Source organism: Dendrobates tinctorius, unplaced genomic scaffold, assembly GCF_039654945.1.
Source record: "Dendrobates tinctorius isolate UK_male_01 unplaced genomic scaffold, ASM3965494v1 ptg000196l, whole genome shotgun sequence".
NCBI lineage: Eukaryota > Metazoa > Chordata > Amphibia > Anura > Dendrobatidae > Dendrobates > Dendrobates tinctorius.
This window is the reverse complement of record NW_027361863.1, coordinates 22,300,815-22,321,376: the sequence shown is the minus strand read 5'-3', so window position 1 is coordinate 22,321,376 and position 20,562 is coordinate 22,300,815. Positions and strand designations below refer to the sequence as shown.

Below are 20,562 nucleotides of genomic sequence, written 5' to 3'. Positions count from 1 at the left end.
AGTATCTGGTGACCGGCAGTCGCCTCCATCATCAGTATCTGGTGACCGGCTGTCGCCTCCATCATCAGTATCTGGTGACCCCCCCCAGTCGCCTCCATCATCAGTATCTGGTGACCACATATCCCCTCCATCACTTCTTCTCATCACATGTCTAGAGGTTATGAAGGATCTTGGCAGGAGATTGTTCCAAATATCTTGGAGAACTGACCCCAGATCTCCTGTTTATGAGGCTTGTGCAGAATCAGATCCTTCTGTCCCTTCATGTGATCTCAGACAGACTGAATGACGTGACATCAGGGATCATCACCCCAGGACTCTTCATTCTTCTTTCATGTCAAACACTATGGTAAGACTGAGCACATCAATGAGACACAAGGTAATTATAGTGCAAGGTTTCTCCCAGGGAAAAAAATTGCACATTTTGGTCCCTATCTGTCGACTTTTAAAGCTCTTTGCAAATTTTAGCATAAATCACGCCCCTGCTTAGGCAGAACAATCTTGGTAAGCAAAGAGGGGTGCCAGCCGAAAAGGCCACCTTTTATAACTTTCATAATGTCACCCAGAGGGCGTGAACTGGGCAAAAATTAAATGGCATCTGATATACAAAATCCAGTTACAAACAAGTCACAGAGCAAAAATGCGGCACCATCATGATGGAAGGGATGTGTATATACCATTACCTGTATACATAGTTACTATAGGGCATATGCCATATATACAGTGCGTTGCGAAAGTATCGGCTCCCTGGAACTTTTCAACCTTTTCCCACATATCATGCTTCAAAAATAAAGATACCAAATGTAAAGTTTTGGTGAAGAATCAACAACAAATGGAACACAATTTGTGAAGTTGAACGAAATTTATTGGTTATTTTAAATTTTTGTGGAAATTCAAAAACTGAAAAGTGGGGCATGCAATATTATTCGGCCCCTTTACTTTCAGTGCAGCAAACGCACTCCAGAAGGTCATTGTGGATCTCTGAATGATCCAATGTTGTCCTAAATGACTAATGATGATAAATATAATCCACCTGTGTGTAATCAAGTCTCCGTTTAAATGCACCTGCTCTGTGATGGTCTCAGGGTTCTGTTTGAAGCACAAGAAGACGAAGGAACACAACAGGCAGGTCCTTGATACTGTTGTGGAGAAGTTTAAAGCCGAATTTGGATACAAAATGATTTCCAAAACTTTAAACATCCCAAGGAGCACTGTGCAAGCGATCATATTGAAATGGAAGGAGTATCATACCACTGCAAATCTACCAAGACCCGGCCGTCCCTCTAAACTTTCATGTCAAACAAGGAGAAGACTGATCAGAGATGCAGCCAAGAGGCCTATGGTCACTCTGGATGAACTGCAGAGATCTACAGCTGAGGTGGGACAGTCTGTCCATAGGACAACAATCAGTCGTACATTGCACAAATCTGGTCTTTATGGAAGAGTGGGAAGAAGAAAGCCATTTCTCAAAGATATCCATAAAAAGTTTCATTTAAAGTTTGCAACAAGCCACCTGGGAGACACACCAAACATGTGGAAGAAGGTGCTCTGGTCAGATGAAACCAAAATCAACCTTTTTGGCAACAATGCCAAACGATATATTTGGCGTAAAGGCAACACAGCTCATCACCCTGAACACACCATCCCCACTGTCAAACATGGTGGAGGCAGCATCATGGTTTGGGCCTGATTTTCTTCAGCAAGGACAGGGAAGATGGCTAAAATTGATGGGAAGATGGATGGAGCCAAATACAGGACCATTCTTGAAGAAAACCTGTTGGAGTCTGCAAAAGACCTGAGACTGGGACGGAGGTTTGTCTTCCAACAAGAGAATGATCCCAAACATAAAGCAAAATCTACAGTGGAATGGTTCACAAATAAACGTATCCAGGTGTTAGAATGGCCAAGTCACAGTCCAGACCTGAATCCAATCGAGAATCTGTGGAAAGAGCTGAAAACTGCTGTTCACAAACGATCTCCATCCAACCTCACTGAGCTCGAGCTGTTTGCCAAGGCAGAATGGGCGAGAATTTCAGTTTCTCCATGTACAAAACTGGTAGAGACATACCCCAAGAGACTGCAGCTGTAATCGCAGCAGAAGGTGGCACAACAAAGTATTATGTTACAGGGGCCGAATAATATTGCACGCCCCACTTTTCAGTTTTTGAATTTCCACAAAAATTTAAAATAACCAATAAATTTCCTTCAACTTCACAATTGTGTCCCACTTGTTGATTCTTCACCAAAAATTTACATTTGGTATCTTTATGTTTGAAGCATGATATGTGGGAAAAGGATGAAAAGTTCCAGGGGGCCAAATACTTTCGCAAGGCACTGTACCATAGGTAGCTATGTACATACTATTACCCTGTGTGGCTGCAGAGGGGCCCCTTACAGAGGGCAGACCCTTCCCCTTGGTCCGGGGATGTGATCCCCTCTGCATTGTTAATGAGCAGGGGAATTTACAACTAAAATTTGGCCAAGGGTCATAGAAAGGACATAGGGGATATTATTAAACACCAGATGCTTCTGTCCTGGGTGCGATCTCCAGCATCATTTTGTGGGGACAAGTTAATTTTTTTGCTATTGAGGCCACTTCCATCTTTCTGTGACAGAGTAAGCAGCGATGGACGCCGATACCCCTTGTAATGACGCTTATACCTGCCCTCATACCCCTTGTAGCGACGCTGATACCTTCCCTGAAACCCCTTGTAATGACGCTTATACCCGCCCTCTTACCCCTTGTAACGACGCTGATACCTGCCCTCATACCCCTTGTAAAGAGGGATATCTCTGGGAAGAAACAGAACCTGACTATAGCTTATGTCAATCGTTGTTTTTTTTTTTTTTTTTCTATTCGTTCTTTATATTTTTGTTGTGTAATTAGTCATTCTGAATGGGAATAATACGAGGAGCGCTCATTGCTTTGTGGTGTTTGACATCATCCCACAATGCGCTTCTAGATCTACCAGAGACGTTATATTTTATTTATTTTACTCATTTATATAGCGCCATTAAATCCACAGCGCTTTACAGACATTATCGTGTTGTGTCTATTATATAAAATGTGTTTTCAGTAGTGATGAGCAAATGTTCTCGGGTGTTACTGGGTATGAATGTAGGTGTGTATGTACAGTATATATAATATGTCGGTGTATGTATGACTACCAGTATGTGTAGATATTTGTGTGTTTGTGTATATATATATGTGTGTGTGTGTGTGTGATTTCTTTGCTTTTTGTTTTCCCTTTGAAAAGCTCCTATAGTTAATAAAACATTGGAATTTCTAACTTTTCTAGAAGAATTCTTTCCATGCCCATTCTGGGGTGGGGTCGAGCACCTGTGACTATTAACAACAACTAAATACTTTTTCTATAACAAAGCATAAAAAAAAAATTAACAATTCAGAATATGGCTGACAACCCATATAGTCATATAGGCCTCTGCAGAAGATGATGTCAGTGGAAAAGTGATAAATGTGACCGTCCATGGTGAAGTCTCCATATCATTGATTGCTCAGCTTTATTCCTATATCATCTTGGGGTTGGTTGCGATTTATCGTTAGTGTCCCATAATAATCAGAATCTTAAAGTTGTAAGGCTTCTGATTTATACAAGTGATGGATTCCTACCGTCTTAGAATAGCGCCATCGAGTGGGTAAAAGATGATGGAAAATTCCCCTTTACATTAATAATTAAGTAAAATTCCTTATAAAGCTCAAATATCTGTTTTCATTGGGCAGTAAATTGCAGATGTTTTGCTTTAGGCTTTACAGTATCTGAGAATGATTAGGATCCCCTCTCTTCTGAATGAAGCTGTTCCTCCTGCCTGACAGCCGGCTGCACGTGTGAATACCGCTCCTGTCCCGTGTTTGCGAACTATGACCACATTATTGTGATCAGGGGCTCGGCCAGCTGTGGAATGAGATAATTAAGATTCATTATCTAGCCCAGGAAACACAAGAGAGAATTAGAAGGACTATTAAGCTGAAAATTCACGCATTTTTTTTTTTCTTATAGGGTTGAATTAACAGCCAGATTTGTGTGGCAAAGGGTCTACCAGGTCCCGAGATATATATAAAAATGACGTTTCTCCGGACCTGGTAGACCCTTTGCCTTGTTGAGAGCTTGTACTCAAATTGTAGTTGGATGGAACTTGATGTAAATCCTATAGAAGTAACTGATGAAATACATGCACATATATTTATGCCACCTGGCTCTTTGTCCTCCACCCTTATGAAGCAGCCAGAAGTCACCTAATAGGTGGATCCATGTTCTCTGCATAGCCGCAAGCCCCAGAGGTGGATCTTCTATACTGTGGATATGTCATAAAGGGTTTATCCGTCTCTAAAAGTTCTAAACTTTTTTTTAAAGACGTTTGGGTGCAACCAATATAGCCACAATCGTACTTATATTCTCTTACTTTGTAACCTGTGGAGCTTCGTTGTGCTTCAGACGAATGTTGGATCCACCATTGACTGTTGTTGTGTTTCAAAAAACTTGCTTGACCATGGGCAGTTTAGCTTCACCAGAAATGATCAAAGAAGCTTGGGTCTCGTGTTTGTGGTCGGCGTTTTTTTTTTTTTTTAAACTTTTATATATCTCTCTTCAGAATTCATCCTGCCTCCTCCTCCACCCAGTGACGACTCCACCATGAGTCCTACCATGTCTTTCCCACCTCCTCCACCTTCTTTCGGAGATGATAACCTTGGTTCCCCCACCTCCTGCTTCCCTCCACCTCCACCACCTGAATTCGCTGAGCCGTTTCCACCTCCTATTGAAGAGTGCTTCCCCTCACCACCTTCTCTAGAGGAAACCAGCCTAGTTACCGGAATTGGTGACATCCAGGTAAAAATATCTAAAAATATAGAGGCGTTTCTTCTTTTCTGTTTTTTTTTTTTTTTTTTCAATGCATAATTGAAAAGCCTCGAAGTAAGACGTCCTTGAGGAAAGACACTGTTTTGTAAAATGTCTTTAAATCTTTGTTCTTCAGTTTTACACTGTTTTTGAAATTCTTTAGAGATTTGTTTCATGTAAAATAAGAGATGGACAATGTCCAAAGTGTAAAAATTGTGACTTTTAGACAATTCGTTCTTATCGTGTGTGTCTGAGTCAGTGTAGACTTTTATGAGTAATGTTTCTCCACGTCTTCATACTTCCTAGTGTCATGATCATAATTCCTTCATTGTCTCCATCCATCTTTCTTCTCCTTCAATTCTTCTGAACTTCATCCTTTGCAATGAGCTGGGTCTAGTAGTAACTTATCCACAAGAGGAATAACTCCAATGGTCGTTGGATGTCAAGTTGAAGTCTCGCCTCTATTTGGTCAAGGATTTACTTGTTTTGTATTCCCTACAATCCCTGGTGACCTTCACCAACAATGAAGTTCAGGGGCATCGGTTGATAGTCCTTTTTTTGGTGCTTCCATTGTCCAGATGGTGAAGGTTATGGCTGAGAAACATCCCTGCTTTCTTCAATCTTCATGACATATGAAAGAAGTGAAGAGCATGTAATCCAAACTAGATCACTGAAAGCTCCAGATCTAAAAAAAAAAAAAAAAAACAACCTTTCAAGAGGTGGTAAATTTGGTTTATTTTAGTATTTTTTTTTTTTTGCCTATACCTCCCAGTACCACTCAGATTTTCAGAGATGTTTCCTATATATGCAGGTTAATCTCCCTAAATGGCCTTTGAAAAAAATCACCATTGGTTTAGCCAGATTTTCCCAAGCATCCATTCACCTTGTCCAGAAGACTAGTTTTGAGTAATCCTTTTAAAGTGGTAAGTCTAAATCTAATGGTGTCCACAAATGTCTTTTTTAATCTTTTTAAGGGACACCTAAGTGTAAAAGTTAAAAGAAAATAAATTAGAACCTGAAACCTCCCTTCTACCCTACCACCAGAATCCAAAAGTTCTAGCCCCTTTCTGATACTTCTAAATAGGACTTGGCATTAATCACAATAAACAGTTGACAATGAAGGACACAATTAATGTTTTTTGTTTTTTTTTTGTTTTTTTTTCTTTTACACTAAAAGCCCAAAAGAATAGATACAATGCAAAAAGAGATGACATGTAGCATGCAGCACAACATAGGCATTAAATCTGTGTTGGGAAATACTGGGATGATATGAGTTAGAATAGAGAAGTCCAGTGTCAATAGATAACAATAAAATCTTCTGTTCCGTTTACACCGTGTGCACTTAGTCTAAGTCTTAGTCATCCATACTGGACTTCTCTTCTCTGAACTTCAGGTAAAAATGTGATATCCCTTTAAATTATCACGTGCATCTCACCACTAACGTGGTCATTAAGGCCAAGAATTCCTCGAGTCTACATCATAAGTTAAGACCTAGATTTAGTTGCCTTCTTCTCTTCCTTCCATTACTATTATAGTCAGTCTTATTGAACTTTTTGCCTTTTCACAGGTCACACCACCACCACCTCCACCAGCTCCTCCTGTGTGTACTCCAAAACCACCTGCCCCATTATCTTTTTCTCCTAAGCCAAATATGCCTTCATCATTTGCACCTAAAGTCCCACCAACCACATTTAGCCCTAAGCCGGTTTCCCTTCCTTCCGTCAGCCCTAAACCTAACAACCCCATTCCAGTTGCACCAAAACCTGCAGCACCAGTGGCGGTGTCCCCTAAACCTTCTGCACCTAGCACATTTGTCCCAAAAGTTACAGTTCCCCACACATTTTCCACCTCACAGTCTTCCTATAATCCACCACCTGCTCCTTCATTTTCTCCTAAACCGGTTAGTGCTCCCTCCTTCTCTCCAAACCCTGCCCCATCTCACACATTTACCCCTAAACCTTCTGCTCCTCACATGTTCACCCCGAAACAGATAGAACCAGAACCATCAGGTCCACAGCAGAAGTTTCCCACATCCCAGCACAGTGGCATCAGACTGGAACCACTGGCTCCTTCTGCACCTACGTCTACACGACCATCAGGATTTGGCTTTGCCCAGCAACGTGAAAAGCCTCAAGTTCTTGAAAAAGCTCGTCCTGACCCTGTAGGGCCGCAGAAGGAGAATGGAAGGATTCTTTTACCGCAGGTTGAGATCAGCAGGAATTCTGAGCCACCGATGGACAACTTTAGGAACCACCAAGGGATAAAATCCAATGGAGCACCTTCTGAAAGCTATCAGTCTTCGAAACCACAATCTGATGCAATGCTGAGAAAATCTCCTCAACCCAACATGCAAAGACCTCCCGAGTCTGTAAGTGTTACTTCGTATTCCTGAAATTCTTCTTGGTGGTGGGTTTTCTTAGAGGACTAACCAAGGTACAAATGCAGCACAGGTGAATTTTGCTATTTGGCACAACTCGTGATTTCATGATGGGGTTTTCCAAGGGAGTTTTGGTAACTCTAACTATTTCTAATCCATATGTACATAGGATGTAAAAGTCAGCTATGCTACTTGTGTACTTAAGTAGGACCATAGATCATACATAGCGTTGTGATTGATAGAGGACCTGATTTGATTTGGAGAATCTACAGAAGCCCCCTTCCCACCCCAAAAAAACACTATTACCTATAAGTTATTGAGTCTTTCCGTAGTATTAAGTTCTTTTCTATTCTTTCCAGTGGTTTCCTTGCTATACCTGATTAGGTGACAACCAATATGGCCTCATTGAGTGTTTCCCAAGAGTTGTTGTAATATGGTAAATTACACCATCTTTAGTTAATCTACCCCCACTTGACAAAATCAGTATGGCTTCTAGGGTTTCATTTGCTTCAGTAGACCATATATTGGCAAGTGAAGAAGCCAACCAAAAGCCTGAACTTCTTTGAGGATACCTAAAACTCAAGGAGCTCTTCACACTTTTGTTGGTCCTGGAGCTGTTTTTGAAGTTCTGTCTGGCAACGTTTAGTAGTGTTAAGTTGGCATGTAGGCAGTGTGCCGGTCATTGCTTGGTACCGTTATGTTGGCATGTAGGCACTGTATTGCTCACGGTTTGGTCCTGTTTAGTCTTTATTTTGGTCATGGTTTGGTACCAATACGTTGGCATGGAGTCACTGTTAATGGTTACCATTTCTGGTAATGCCAAGATGTTAAAAAATCTGCCATGGTAGCTTGGTCTATGTTGCCTTTTATGGTTTTGGAATATAGTGGGCCATGTGATGTGTTCAAGGTCATGAGAAAGCCTGTAGGAATTGTCACCTGGCTTTGCCTAAAACAGCCAAAACGTGGAAAAGACTCAGTTATTTTTCCCAACTTGACAGTTGAGGACGACTCAAGGACTTATATTTACAGGGAATGTTTGATACTCTCCTTTTTAGCAATGACTGTCAGTCAGAGCTTTGACGCAGCCGGAGGCTCGGGGAGTGGAATGGGTAATGAGGCCATTATGATGTAATGGTTGTGTTGCATGGCAGGATACAATTTAGGGATGGAGACGATTTGATGTGTGGGCGTTGTTTTCCTAAGCCGAGGCTGACAGAGCAGAGTTTGCTGTTGTGACCTTGCAATTTAAAGTAAACACTAGCCTCGGTAATAATGCCTTCCCCTGAGTTGCTGCAGGCTCTGCGTTTTCTTACGTAGTCACTATAATGCTTTGGCAATGTTACTGTGCCTTGCAGACCATGTGTCTACGATATGGTGGAGGGATCGGCACTTGACGCCTCCTCCATGTTCTGATATTGCCACTTATCCCCTTTACCATTGATAACTTTTTCCCACAAGCATTTTTAACGGGTGGTTACCTCAAGAAATGGGGTGAAAAAAATAGAAGCGTGAGTCATTGGGTCTGAGGGTTGGCATCTACAAGAGCAAGTTGTAGGAGGGCGCTTCTATTCCATAATTTACCGTCAAGATGAGTCGTCACCCTCTTGGGTTTCTAGGTCTTTTTCCAACCTTCTCCATACTCAAATCCTTTCTCTTTTATACCACAACCAATATGACTGGTGAACAACAAGGAGCATGACAGTCACCAATGTCCAGTTTAGAAAGACCTGTATCTACTGGATTTGTCCCACTTGTCCTGATATTGCCACTTACCCCGAGCTCATTGATAAAACTTCTGGTAGGAAAAAGTTGAAGGGTATCTACCTCAGACCTAGCAAAAAAAAACCATAGGAACGTGAGTATCTGAGTCTTTGAATGTAAGCATCTACAGGACCGAGTTGCCTGAGGGCGCTGCTATAACTTAATCTACCTATGAAGCCATGTCTTCACCTCCATGGGTTTGTGGGTCTTCCTCCAACTTTCGACAACTTCTTCTTACTCCTATACCCAGTGATTTACCACGACCAATGTGACACCTGAAAAGTATCACAACCAGCTATGTCCAAGTTGAATTGGCTCTAAGGTTCGGATATATCCGAAATCTGTGGAGGCATCTTCTGAAGAACCTTCACAACCCATCGAAACTCAAGTCAATTAAAGTCTATTTAACAGCTAGAGACTCATACAGAATTGGACTCTTGCATCAATATCTTAGTCTGCCAGCCCATCATTATATTCCTCTATCCCTTCATTAACCCTTACCTACAGCTTCCTCATCCCTCCATTGTTTTACCACATCAATTCTGAAAATGTTTGCTTCGTGGACCATTGCTTGGAAATTGAGCCAACCCATCCAATGTTGTTACCTTACTGGACATCAGTCCCTTATTTTGGCCATACCCATTAGATATCGATTTTGCTGAACCTACTTTTGGCAAGATTGGCCAAGTGTGCATGTTTACTCTGTGAGAGAGACAAGCAACTGATCTCCTGGGGAATGGATCGGCCATATTGAAATGGCTTGGGTGCAAAAGAATCAAGTGGGCATGAGAGAATCTATTGGTTACAATGATTGTTTTTCCCTGATGTCTGCCATGGAAGATCCTTTGGTTTGCCTTTATGCTTGGTAGATTTTTAGTATTTATAGCTTTCCTCCTGTCCAAAGGGCACCAGATTGTGGTTGACGTTCAAACCCAAAATGGCCGATAAAATTATTTGTAGATCACATTTGGGTTTCTGGCTATACTGGGGTCATAGAGGCACCAGTGGCAATAGGATGGGTTGACCATAAAGCAATGGTTGTCCAAAATGTTTGAGGAGTCTACAACTGTCATCTTTCTTATAGGATCGGACCGCTCACGGATTGAATATGAAAGAAGTGGAAGAGTTGGAAATGTTGACCCAGCAATTGATGCAGGAGATGGACAAACAGCCAACTGTAGATTCTCAAACGATGGGTAGGTTGACCTCATACGTAAATGTATTGTATGTGTGTGTGTCAAGACTGGAGGACGAAGATATTGGAAAGTTGTAAGTTCTGTCCATCCATCTAGATGTTTATACAGGTGGTTTTCATACGAGTCTATGGGATACAGAGTCGCGGAGCGTGTTCTCATGTAAATATCACCCGGCTCGTCTCCTTATTACATACATATCCCTTGCGCTGTTTACCAGGATCCTCCACTCTCGCCCACTCGCTGCTTTTCAGAGTCAATATCCATAATGTAAACTTTCAAGTGGATGAGTGTAGTGGAGCTAGAAGTGCTTCATCCGGGGTCAAGAAGAAAATTAATGTTTCAGTTCGAGATCCAGCATTAAGCAGAATTTATTGGCTCAGATCCTCTCGGGCCTCTTCACTTCTCAGATTTATTTTTGTGCTCGTTCACTTTGGTATTTATTTTTTTTCCTATCTATTTTTATTATTTTCTTTGTTGTTGTTTTTATTCCATCTGGTTCAAAAATACTTTAACTAGATCACTATTTTTTTATACAGTATAAATATTTATTTATTGACATTTTAAGAATATTTACAAGTGTATAATAAAAAAAAAAAAAAAAAAAAAGGATGGTGATAAATGTATCTATTAACAACCGGGATCACAGAGGATGCGATCGGGCCTGTGCAGGTGGCGGCCCACAGACACCAGTATCCTTGGACGCACAGACCGTTGGGTGGGTGCCCATCACCACACGTCTCAGAGGCCAGAAGCTGACGTTGTTGTGCACGTGACTGGGGGTGCATGGCAGTGACGTCATGCACTCCGTTGCTTGCACGCTGAATTCAGCTCCCAGCTTCAAAAAAGGACGCCGCACGGCGAGGAAGTGGAGGGAAGAAGAGTATAATGGTTTAGTTTTTTTCTATGCATTTTAAAACAGTGGCAGGATGGGGCCCAGGATAAGGGACATACAGGGGCATCTCACAAAATTAGAATATCATTAAAAAGTTAATTTATTTCAATTCTTGAATACAAAAGGTCAGTGGCGTAACTACTAAGTTATTGGCCCCGGTGCAAACCTTCAAATGGGGGGGCCCCCCTACCCCGGGCTGCCACTAGGAATTTCGGGGCTCCATACTGGCAAAATTTTCGAGGCCCCCTTGAGACCAGCCCAGACTCCATTCCTCTAACTATCCACAGCCCCACCGCTCCCATATCTCCACCCCTCCCCATAGAGAATGAAAGGAGCGGAGCACCCCTGGGGCTACACAGCAGGGCCGGTTTTAGGCAAAATGGGGCCCTAGGCCAAGTTTAAAATGGGGCCCCAAATGCTAACATATTGCACATCACACAGAAGCTTTTCGGTTGTAGTTACATGTGCTGAGTTCAGGACGCTAAATGAGTGTGAGCGACAATATTGAAGTCGTTCAATACTTGTTTCCCGGCCTCTTTCCACCGTCTGAGAAAGAATGATGAGGACAGAACGATCACTAATGGATCAATATGTCCCCGTACAGTATCATGTTATCAGCAGCACATCTACAGTTTACACCCCATAGTCCTCCATATAATATAATGTCCCCAATAGTCCTCCATATTGTATAATACACCGCCAGTCATCCATGTAGTACAATTCACTTCCCATAGTATAATGCATCCCATAGTTCTTCATATAGTATAATGCATTCCCCATAGTCCTCGATACAGTATAATGCAGCCCACATATAGCATAATGCAGCCAGCACAGAGTATAATGCAGCCCCGCCATACAATATAATGTAACCCCCCCATAGAATATAATGCAGCCCCCTCTTATAGTATAATGCAGCCAATCCATAGAATATATGGCAGCCCCCTCAGAGTATAATGCAGCCCCCCCCATAGAATATTATGCAGCCCCTTATATAGTATAATGTAGCCCCTCCATAGAATACTATGTAGCCCTCCTCATATAGTATAATGCAGCCCCAATACAATATAATATACTTTATGAGGGGGCTACAATGAAGCCCCCATACAATATAATCTAGCCCCCCATAGAATACAATGTAGCCTCCTCATATAGCATAATGTAGCCCCCTCATAGAGTATGATGCAATCACCCCCATAGAATATAATATAATACAGCCCCCCCAATAGAATATAATGTAGCCCTGAATATTATAGAATAGAATACAGCCCACCTCCGCATAGAATATAATGTCGCCCCCCCGTATTATATAACACAGCCTCCCCCATAGAATAATGTATAATGTATCCCCCATAGTATATAGCACATCCCCACATCACATGGTATATAGCACACTACATCACTGCAGCATTAGGCACTGGTGGGAGAAAGGACCTTCGCTGACGTCGTGCCCACGTGAGCAGTCACATGTGTGCGCGGAGCCGGGCTGCAGCAGTGCAGAGCTGAGGAGCAGAGCAGTTGCCTGTACTGGCGCTGACACCCCTCCCAGCCGCTGAGCCCCGATGCTGGCCCCCTCTGCTCATCGGGCTTCATACGCCTGTATGTAAAACTGTAAAGCGCTGCGGAATATGTTAGCGCTATATAAAAATAAAGATTATTATTATTTATTTATACGCCATGGAAATGTCATTCCCCAGCAGGACTTGGCCCCTGTCCACACTTCTAAAAGTACCAATACCTGGTGTACACACAACAGTATCACTGGGCTTGATTGGCAGCAAACTTGCCTGACCTTAACCCCATAGAGAATCTATGGAGTATTGTCAGGAGGAAGATGAGAGACACGAGACCCAACAATGCAGACGAGCTGAAGGCGGCTATCAAAGCAACCTGGGCTTCCATAACCCCTCAGCAGTGCCACAGGCTGATCGCCGCCATGCCACGCCGCATTGATGCAGTAATTAATGCCAAAGGAGCCCCGACCAAGTATTGAGTGCATTTACTGATCATACATTTCAGTAGGACAACATTTCGGGTTTTAAAATCATTTTTCCAAGCTGGTGTTATAAAGTATTCTAATTTACTGAGATAATGACTTTTGGGTTTTCATTGGCTGTAAGCCATAATCATCAACATTACCAGAAATAAACCCGTGACATAGATCACTCTGTGTGTAATGACTCTATAGAATATAGGAGAGTCACTGTTTGTATTGAAGAACTGAAATATATTCACTTTTTGATGATATTCTAATTTTGTGAGAAGCTCCTGTGCAGTATATCCCAGGATGTGGCCTAGGATGTAATATAATTTAAAATATATCAGGATGGGGTGGCCGATCCGAATCTTGCATCGGGAGCCATCGGACTCTAGTTACGCCACTGTATCTATTGTAAAGTGACGACACTTGCTTTTATGGAAACACCAGTCCTGACATCTGGCTCCTTTCAAAAATACATTCCATTATGTTTGGCAGCTCTTTTTTTTTTTTTTTTGTGTTTTGTTTTTACCTCGTTTAGAAGAAGAGTATGTAATTGGTAAACTGTGCAGAGTAGTTGTTTTTGACAGATGTTAAGTGTTTTTTGTTTTCTTGGGTGTGGGAGTCAATCTGCAGAATTTTTACTGCTTTTTAAAACAGTCTTGAACCAAAGAGTAAAAAAAAAAAAAAAATATATGCAGTATATAATCTCAAAGTCGCTATAAACACAATTATTACAACTTTAACAAAACGTCAAAACAGACCATTAAAAGATGGAATCAAGCCGATAAAATCATGAACGATACAACCCGAAAGTCAACACGATTAGCGGAATCTCGGCATCCAGTTCTCGAAGATTCCAAAATCGCAGAATGCAAGTAAAGCAGAAATCAAACCTTCAAAAATTCCGCAAAGAAAACAACTTAATTTTCTCTCATCTTTTCCATTTTCAGGTAACAGATGGTTGGAGAGTTGGGGCTCAGCCAGGAATAGGTGTCCATTTTTTGGGGGGTGGGTTGGCTGGGGGGTAGAAAGAGGTGGCATTTTTAAAGGGAATCTGTCACCTAATCTGAGAGCATCATAATGTAGTGGCAGAGACCCCGATTTCAGCGATATGTTACTTATTGAACTACAACTCTGGCAAAAATTAAGAGACCACTGCAACATTTTCAGTTTGTCTGATTTTTCTCTCTTATATTTTTGAGTAAAATGTAAATTGCTCTTTTATTCTATAAACTACTGACAAGTTCATGTCTCCGAATTCCCAAGCACTAAATTTTGTATTTTTTTTTTCTGAAAATGAGAAATGGTCAAAATTAGAAAAAAAAATGCGGAGTCCTTGCAGACCTCAAATAATGCTAAGAAAACAAGTTCATAATCATTTAGACACAATACTAATGTTTTACCTCAGGAAGAGTTCAGAAATCAATATTTTGTGGAATAACTATGATTGTTAATCCCAGCTTTCCTGCGTCTTGGCTGCTTTCCACCAGTCTCTCACACTGCTTTTGGGTGACCTTATGCCACTCCTGGTGCACACATGTCAGCAGTTCTTCTTTGTTTGACGGCTTGTGACTATCCATCTTCATCTTGATTACATTCCAGAGGTTTCAATGGGGTTCAGGTCTGGAGATTGGGCGGCCATGACAGAGATTTGATGTGGTGGTCCTTCATCCACAAATTGATTGACCTAGCTGTGTGGCATGGCGCATTGTCCTGATGGAAAAACCAGTCCTCAGAGTTGGGGAACATTGCCTGAGCAGAAGGAATCAGCTGTTTTTCCAGGATAATCTTGTATGCGGCTTGATTCATCCTCTGCAAAGATTAACCTGCCCAATTCCAACCTTGCTGAAGCATCCCCAGATCATCACCAATCCTCCACCAAATTTCACAGTGGATGCGAGACACTGTGGCTTGTACGCCTCTCTAGGTCTCCGTCTAATCATTAGACGACCAGGTGTTGGGCAAAGGTGAAAATTAGACTCATCAGAGAAGATTACCTTACTCCAGTCCTCTATGGTCCAATCCTTTATGGTCTTTGGCAAACTTCAGCCTGGCTCTCCTTTACTTCTCATTGATGAAAGGCTTTTTTTCTAGCTTTACATGACTTGAGCCCTGACTCTAGGAGCCTGTTACGAACTGTTCTTGCCGTGCACTTCATCCCAGCTGCCATTTGCCATTCCTTTTGTAGGTCACTTGATGTCATCCTGCGGTTGCTGAGTGACATGCGAATAAGATGACAGTCATCCCGGTCAGTGGGGAGCCGTTTTCGCCCTTTGCCGGTCTGTAGCTTTGTTGTCCCCAATGTCTGCTGCTTGACCTTGCTGTAATGGACTGCAGTCTTAGAAATTTTAGGGATGGAGGCAACATGACGCCCACTGTATCCCTCTGCTAGAAAAGCCAGAATTGAGCCCTTCTTTTCCTAACGCAAGACTTTTCTTTTCAGCTCCTTAGGCACGGTTAAAAGTTATTTTATCATTTCTATTACACCACAGCAGGGTTTTTTATACTTTCCTTCGTTAAATGAGATTTGGTTCAGGTGATCACCTAATCAGAAGCACATGAAGTAGAATGAGGTGTACTCTGGTTGGAATTCAACTGACACTGGAATGGAATGGCTGTCAGACATGGAGAGAAGCGGATTTTTATAAAACTGTGCAGTGGTCTCTTAGTTTTTGCCAGAGCTGTATATGTTGTCGGGTTAATAAAATCACCTTTATCAGCAGATCATCACTGGAGGACTAGTAGACCAGCTGCTAGGTAGTCCAACTCCGCCCCCACCACCGATTGTCCCATTTCTCTCTACACTGGCCGTTTTCTGCCTATGCACAATCAGTGATGTGGGTGGGGTTATACAGAGCTCAGCATTCAGAGAACTGCTAGATCTGCAGCAGAGAAAACCGTTTTTAATCAAAACTGCAGCAAGCAGCCCAGTAAGTGACACATCGCTGGAATCTGGGTCTCAGCCCCTACGTTACACTACTCTCAGATAAGGTAACAAAAACCGGCTGACAGGTTCCCATTAACAGACATCAGACACAAAAAAAATATATTAAAAGTATATATATAGAAATATAGAAACCAGTTAAATGGTTTGTCTATCTTTTAGGACTTTATTTTACTTAAATGTATGTATTAGAGGCTAAAAAATAATTTTTACATGAAAAATGTCGCATTATTTGCCTTTTACAGCTTGTTGCACTGTCAGTTGCTGGCTGCAGAATGAGTTATCTTAGAATCTGTCAGTGAGTTCATTTTCTAATAGGAGCGATTGTAACTCTTTTTTTTTTATCTTTTTCTGAGCTCCTCTCAGCTGGTTTATGGGCACAGACCACATTAAAATTACAAAAAGTCTGTGAAAGCCAAATGGTGCAACGGTTTTAATAAAACCTAATTGCAAAAAAATGATTTTTAGCCCCAAGTAATTGAAAAAAAAAAAGAAGAATTCCAAACATCAAAACGAATTTAATGCGCTAAAAAAAAAAAAATGTCTGAGAATAATTTTGATAAAGAAAGTGTTGTAGATATCGGACCGCCCGTAGCTCTGGGGTTAATAAACATACGGATTAGGTTTGTCCTGACATAAATCTGATAATCATTTTAGTAATTCTCGTTCTCACACAGATTATCTGCTGCGGAGAGCATTCTGATTTTTTTTTTTCCTTAGAAATTAAATATATGAAGAATTTGGGCCAATTACCTGCGGCTGCAGAGGAGAGAAAGCAAACGGGTCAGAACTCGCAGGAGGGAAAACACAATAGATGATTGATGATATTACCCATGAGTTTTCCCGAGGAACATTTTTTTGGATTTTTTTTTTTTTTTTTTTGGTCCTGGTGTCTGACCACTATTCTTACATATCAGGGGACGTGGTTATAAAATATGTTTTTTTTTTTTTGTTTTTTTTAACGCAACTTCTTCAGGAACAAAAATGGCACGATATTTCTTGGGAGTTATGAGAAATTGGCGAAAGTAAAATGTATGAAGTGCTCAGTGTCAATAAGCTGCTTGTAAAGCTGGCAGCATATTGTCATGTATGAAAAGAGTCAGTGTCCGAATTACCCCCCCCCCCCCCCAGATCCCCTGTAATTTCTTGTTCCAATGGAGACCTTGTGTGATTCCGAGTCCCCTCTACATCAATGGCGATATCCTACAGATGTCGATGTAGACTATTATTTTTTTTTTTGTGTGTTGGGTGCAGTTATTTTATTTATCATATATACTTTTATCGCTTGTAGACATTTCTATATTTTATGTATAAGATTTGTTTATTGCAATGTATTTATAGGAGGACGGGGTTCACAGTATGTTGTGTAGCTGATTCCTCAGTGGTGTCAGAAGTAGACATGGGATTTCAGAAAATGGGTCCCCCCCCCCCCCAACCACTTACTATTTTTGGTTAGTTTTTCTCAGATTTGAGCCCTCAGAATAGTCCCATATAATGCCGCCTTAATACTGCCATATAATGCCGCCTTAATACTGCCATATAATGCCACTATAATACTGCCATATAATGCCACCATAATACTGGCATATAATTCCGCCACAATACTGCTATATAATCCTGCCATATAATGTCGCAATAATGCTGCCACAATACTGCCGTATAATACAGCAATGTAATGCCACCATAGTATGGTCATATACATCTCGCGGTCAGACACTATATGGTGGTATTATGTGCAATATTTAATTCTCTCCCACAGAGTGCACATGATATTGCTACAAGATTCTTATAGAAAATTACAATTGGGTTATGAAATAATACCGCCATGCGCCACTAAATAATGCTGATTGTTTATCTTTGATCCTGGGGTTCTCCAGGGTATTTGCTCTTTTTGTTTAGTCCCGCCAGTCTGCGCACCTCCTAATTCTGGAGTCTTGGTGTCATGTCTTTCGTTGGTCTTTGTAGATCGCTGTAAGTTGTGCGGCCAGGGACTGTCCAGGACGGAGACTGTGGTGCGGGCCGGCGAGCACCTGTACCACGTCCACTGCTTCACTTGCTCCAAATGTGACCAGCAGCTGCAAGGACAGCAGTACTACGAGTGCGAAGGGCGGCCTCTCTGCGAAGACTGCTACCAGGCGAGTCCGGGGACCGGGCACTCATTGGGTCGTCTGTCCTAAAAAAAAAAATAGACACATTAGAGCGCAGTGTATAACGCAGGTTGTCTCTCCCCACAGGACACATTAGAGCGCAGTGTATAACGCAGGTTGTCTCTCCCCATAGGACACATTAGAGCGCAGTGTATAATGCAGGTTGTCTCTCCCCACAGGACACATTGGAGCGTGGTGTATAATGTAGGTTGTCTCTCCCTACAGGACACATTAGAGCGCAGTGTATAAAGCAGGTTGTCTCTCCCCACAGGACACACTAGAGGCCGGTGTATAATGCAGGTTGTCTCTCCCCACAGGACACACTAGAGCGCGGTGTATAATGCAGGTTGTCTCTCCCCACAGGACACATTAGAGCGTTGCGCCGTGTGTGAGAAGAAGATACTGGAGCGTTTGCTGAAAGCCATGGGCAAGTCCTACCACCCGGAGTGTTTCACCTGCGCCGTCTGCAGTCGCCCCCTGCAGGGAGAACCCTTTATTGTGGATCAGAATAACCTGCCGCACTGCGTCGCCGATTATCACAGGTTAGTTTGCCCCAGAAAACCAGGATATTCTATCCGGCTGACATTCCTATGTTATATCAGCAGTGCTCATGTTATAGATGGCGCTCCCTCTCATACATGTAACATTGTATCCTACGACCGTTATTCCAGCACCGCAGACAGATCAGTTGCAGCTCCTTTACTCCAATTATAGTCGCGGTGCGTGCGTCCCGTCGGCGGTGCGAGTGCCCCGTCGGCGGTGTGTGCGTTCTAGTGGCAGTGCCTCTGTAATTTCTGCTTCCTGTGTCCATGTTGTGCCGCTAGTCGCCTCCCGCCAGGCCGTGCCCCATGATTTTCTTCTGTATCAATCCATTTATAATACCTAGGGTCGCTTTTGCTTACGTTGCCTCTGCCCCTTTTGCTTGTCTATAGGAAATATGCCCCTCGCTGCTCGGTCTGTGGAGAACCTATTGCCCCAGAACCTGGACGGGATGAGACCGTGAGGGTGGTGGCGTTGGAGAAGAATTTCCATATGATGTGCTACAAGTGCGAGGTGAGGCTCTGTTCTCTTTTTCTATGATCTAGTCTTCACTTTTTTTTTTTTTTTTTTGGCCGTATGAAATTTCACTTGCCTTTTTGGCTGCTGCCTGGCATTGAGTTCTATTTTTTTTCTTGCTTTTTAACCTGATTTTTTTTTTTTTTTTTTTAATCCTTTTGTCAATCGATTAAATCTGTAAAGCTTTTTTTTTTTTCTTCTTCGTTCCTCACCCCCTCAGGACTGTGGTTGCCCCCTCTCCATCGAAGCCGATGACTCCGGTTGCTTCCCATTGGACGGCCACGTGCTGTGCAAGAAATGCCATACAGCGAGGGCGCGGGCTGCTATGTAACATCGCCTTCGCGGGTCGTTCCTAGATACGAGCTCCAGCTTTGTCCACCAAAGACTCTTGGACCGACTGACCACTCCGTCCGCCTCTCTGCTGCTGCCGCCGCCGATGTAGTTCAGTGTTACGGTTTATTAACCGGTTTACAGCTTCTGCCGCGGAGACTTCTAGATAATTTTGGTCGGCCGTCACTTCGCTGCTAACCAAGTAGTTAGTACTTCTCGCTTATCTGCCTGATCGCCGCCGCCTGCCACAAATTGTCTTTTTTCGTATTTGTGCCGAGATTAATTTTTTTTTTTTATGTTTTATCATTTTTTTTTTTTTTTTTGCTGTTACGTTTTCTTTTTTTTTTTCCATCTGTGATTATGGAAATTTCTATGGACTAAATGGATATTTTTGCAAAATGAGAACCCTGGTCACCAGCGGATGTTCCAGCCAATGATCTGGAATTTGGAAATTGTAACCAGGTTTTCTGAAAAGAATATTTTCCCCTATTTGAAAAAAAACAAAATGTAAAAGTCTCCCCCTAAATATGTCTGGGATTCGTTCTTTTCTGAAGTCCCTTTTGTGGGGACTGTGGGTGCCAATATATTCACGGATCTAATTTTTGGCAGAAGACGGTTTGTTTTTTATTTTTTTTTGAGGGGGGGAGGAATTTTGCCATTTTTCATGGGGGAAAATCTTCTTTAGTCACGAGGGTCTCGCCTCATGTGTTTGCCTCCGCTAACCCCATAGGTTATCGTTTGCTATTTGTTGCTAATTTTTCTTTCTTTTTTTTTGCACATTTCTTACCAAAAAAATAGATTAAATGAGGCTTAGAAACCGAAAACACAAAAACTGAAAAAAAAAAAAAAGCCATTTTATAGAACAATTATCAGGAAACCCAAAATAAACAGCGGAGACTTTACCGGGACTTGGCTGTTGTGTCCCGTGAACCCCTGTTCATAGAAAGGACCATATAAAGGACCATATTTTTTTAAGTGACATTGTTTTTGTTAATGATGAAATAACCCATTAAAATAAAACAAATAAA

General features: G+C 42.0%; 1 protein-coding gene across 8 annotated transcripts in view; it reads left to right on the top strand.

The window, feature by feature from the left end:
• ZYX (zyxin) overlaps positions 1-20,562 on the top strand; it is a 26,417-nt gene extending 5,855 nt beyond the window's left edge. For 7 of the 8 annotated variants that reach the window (XM_073553050.1, XM_073553048.1, XM_073553051.1 and 4 more), the window contains exons 3-9: positions 4,609-4,844; positions 6,421-7,221; positions 10,076-10,187; positions 17,967-18,136; positions 18,512-18,690; positions 19,081-19,201; positions 19,425-20,562. In XM_073553050.1, the coding sequence (XP_073409151.1) occupies positions 4,609-4,844; positions 6,421-7,221; positions 10,076-10,187; positions 17,967-18,136; positions 18,512-18,690; positions 19,081-19,201; positions 19,425-19,535 (1,730 nt within the window). In that variant the 3' untranslated portion in view covers positions 19,536-20,562. The remainder of the gene's footprint in view (positions 1-4,608; positions 4,845-6,420; positions 7,222-10,075; positions 10,188-17,966; positions 18,137-18,511; positions 18,691-19,080; positions 19,202-19,424) is intronic. The other variant, XM_073553053.1, reaches the window with a different exon arrangement.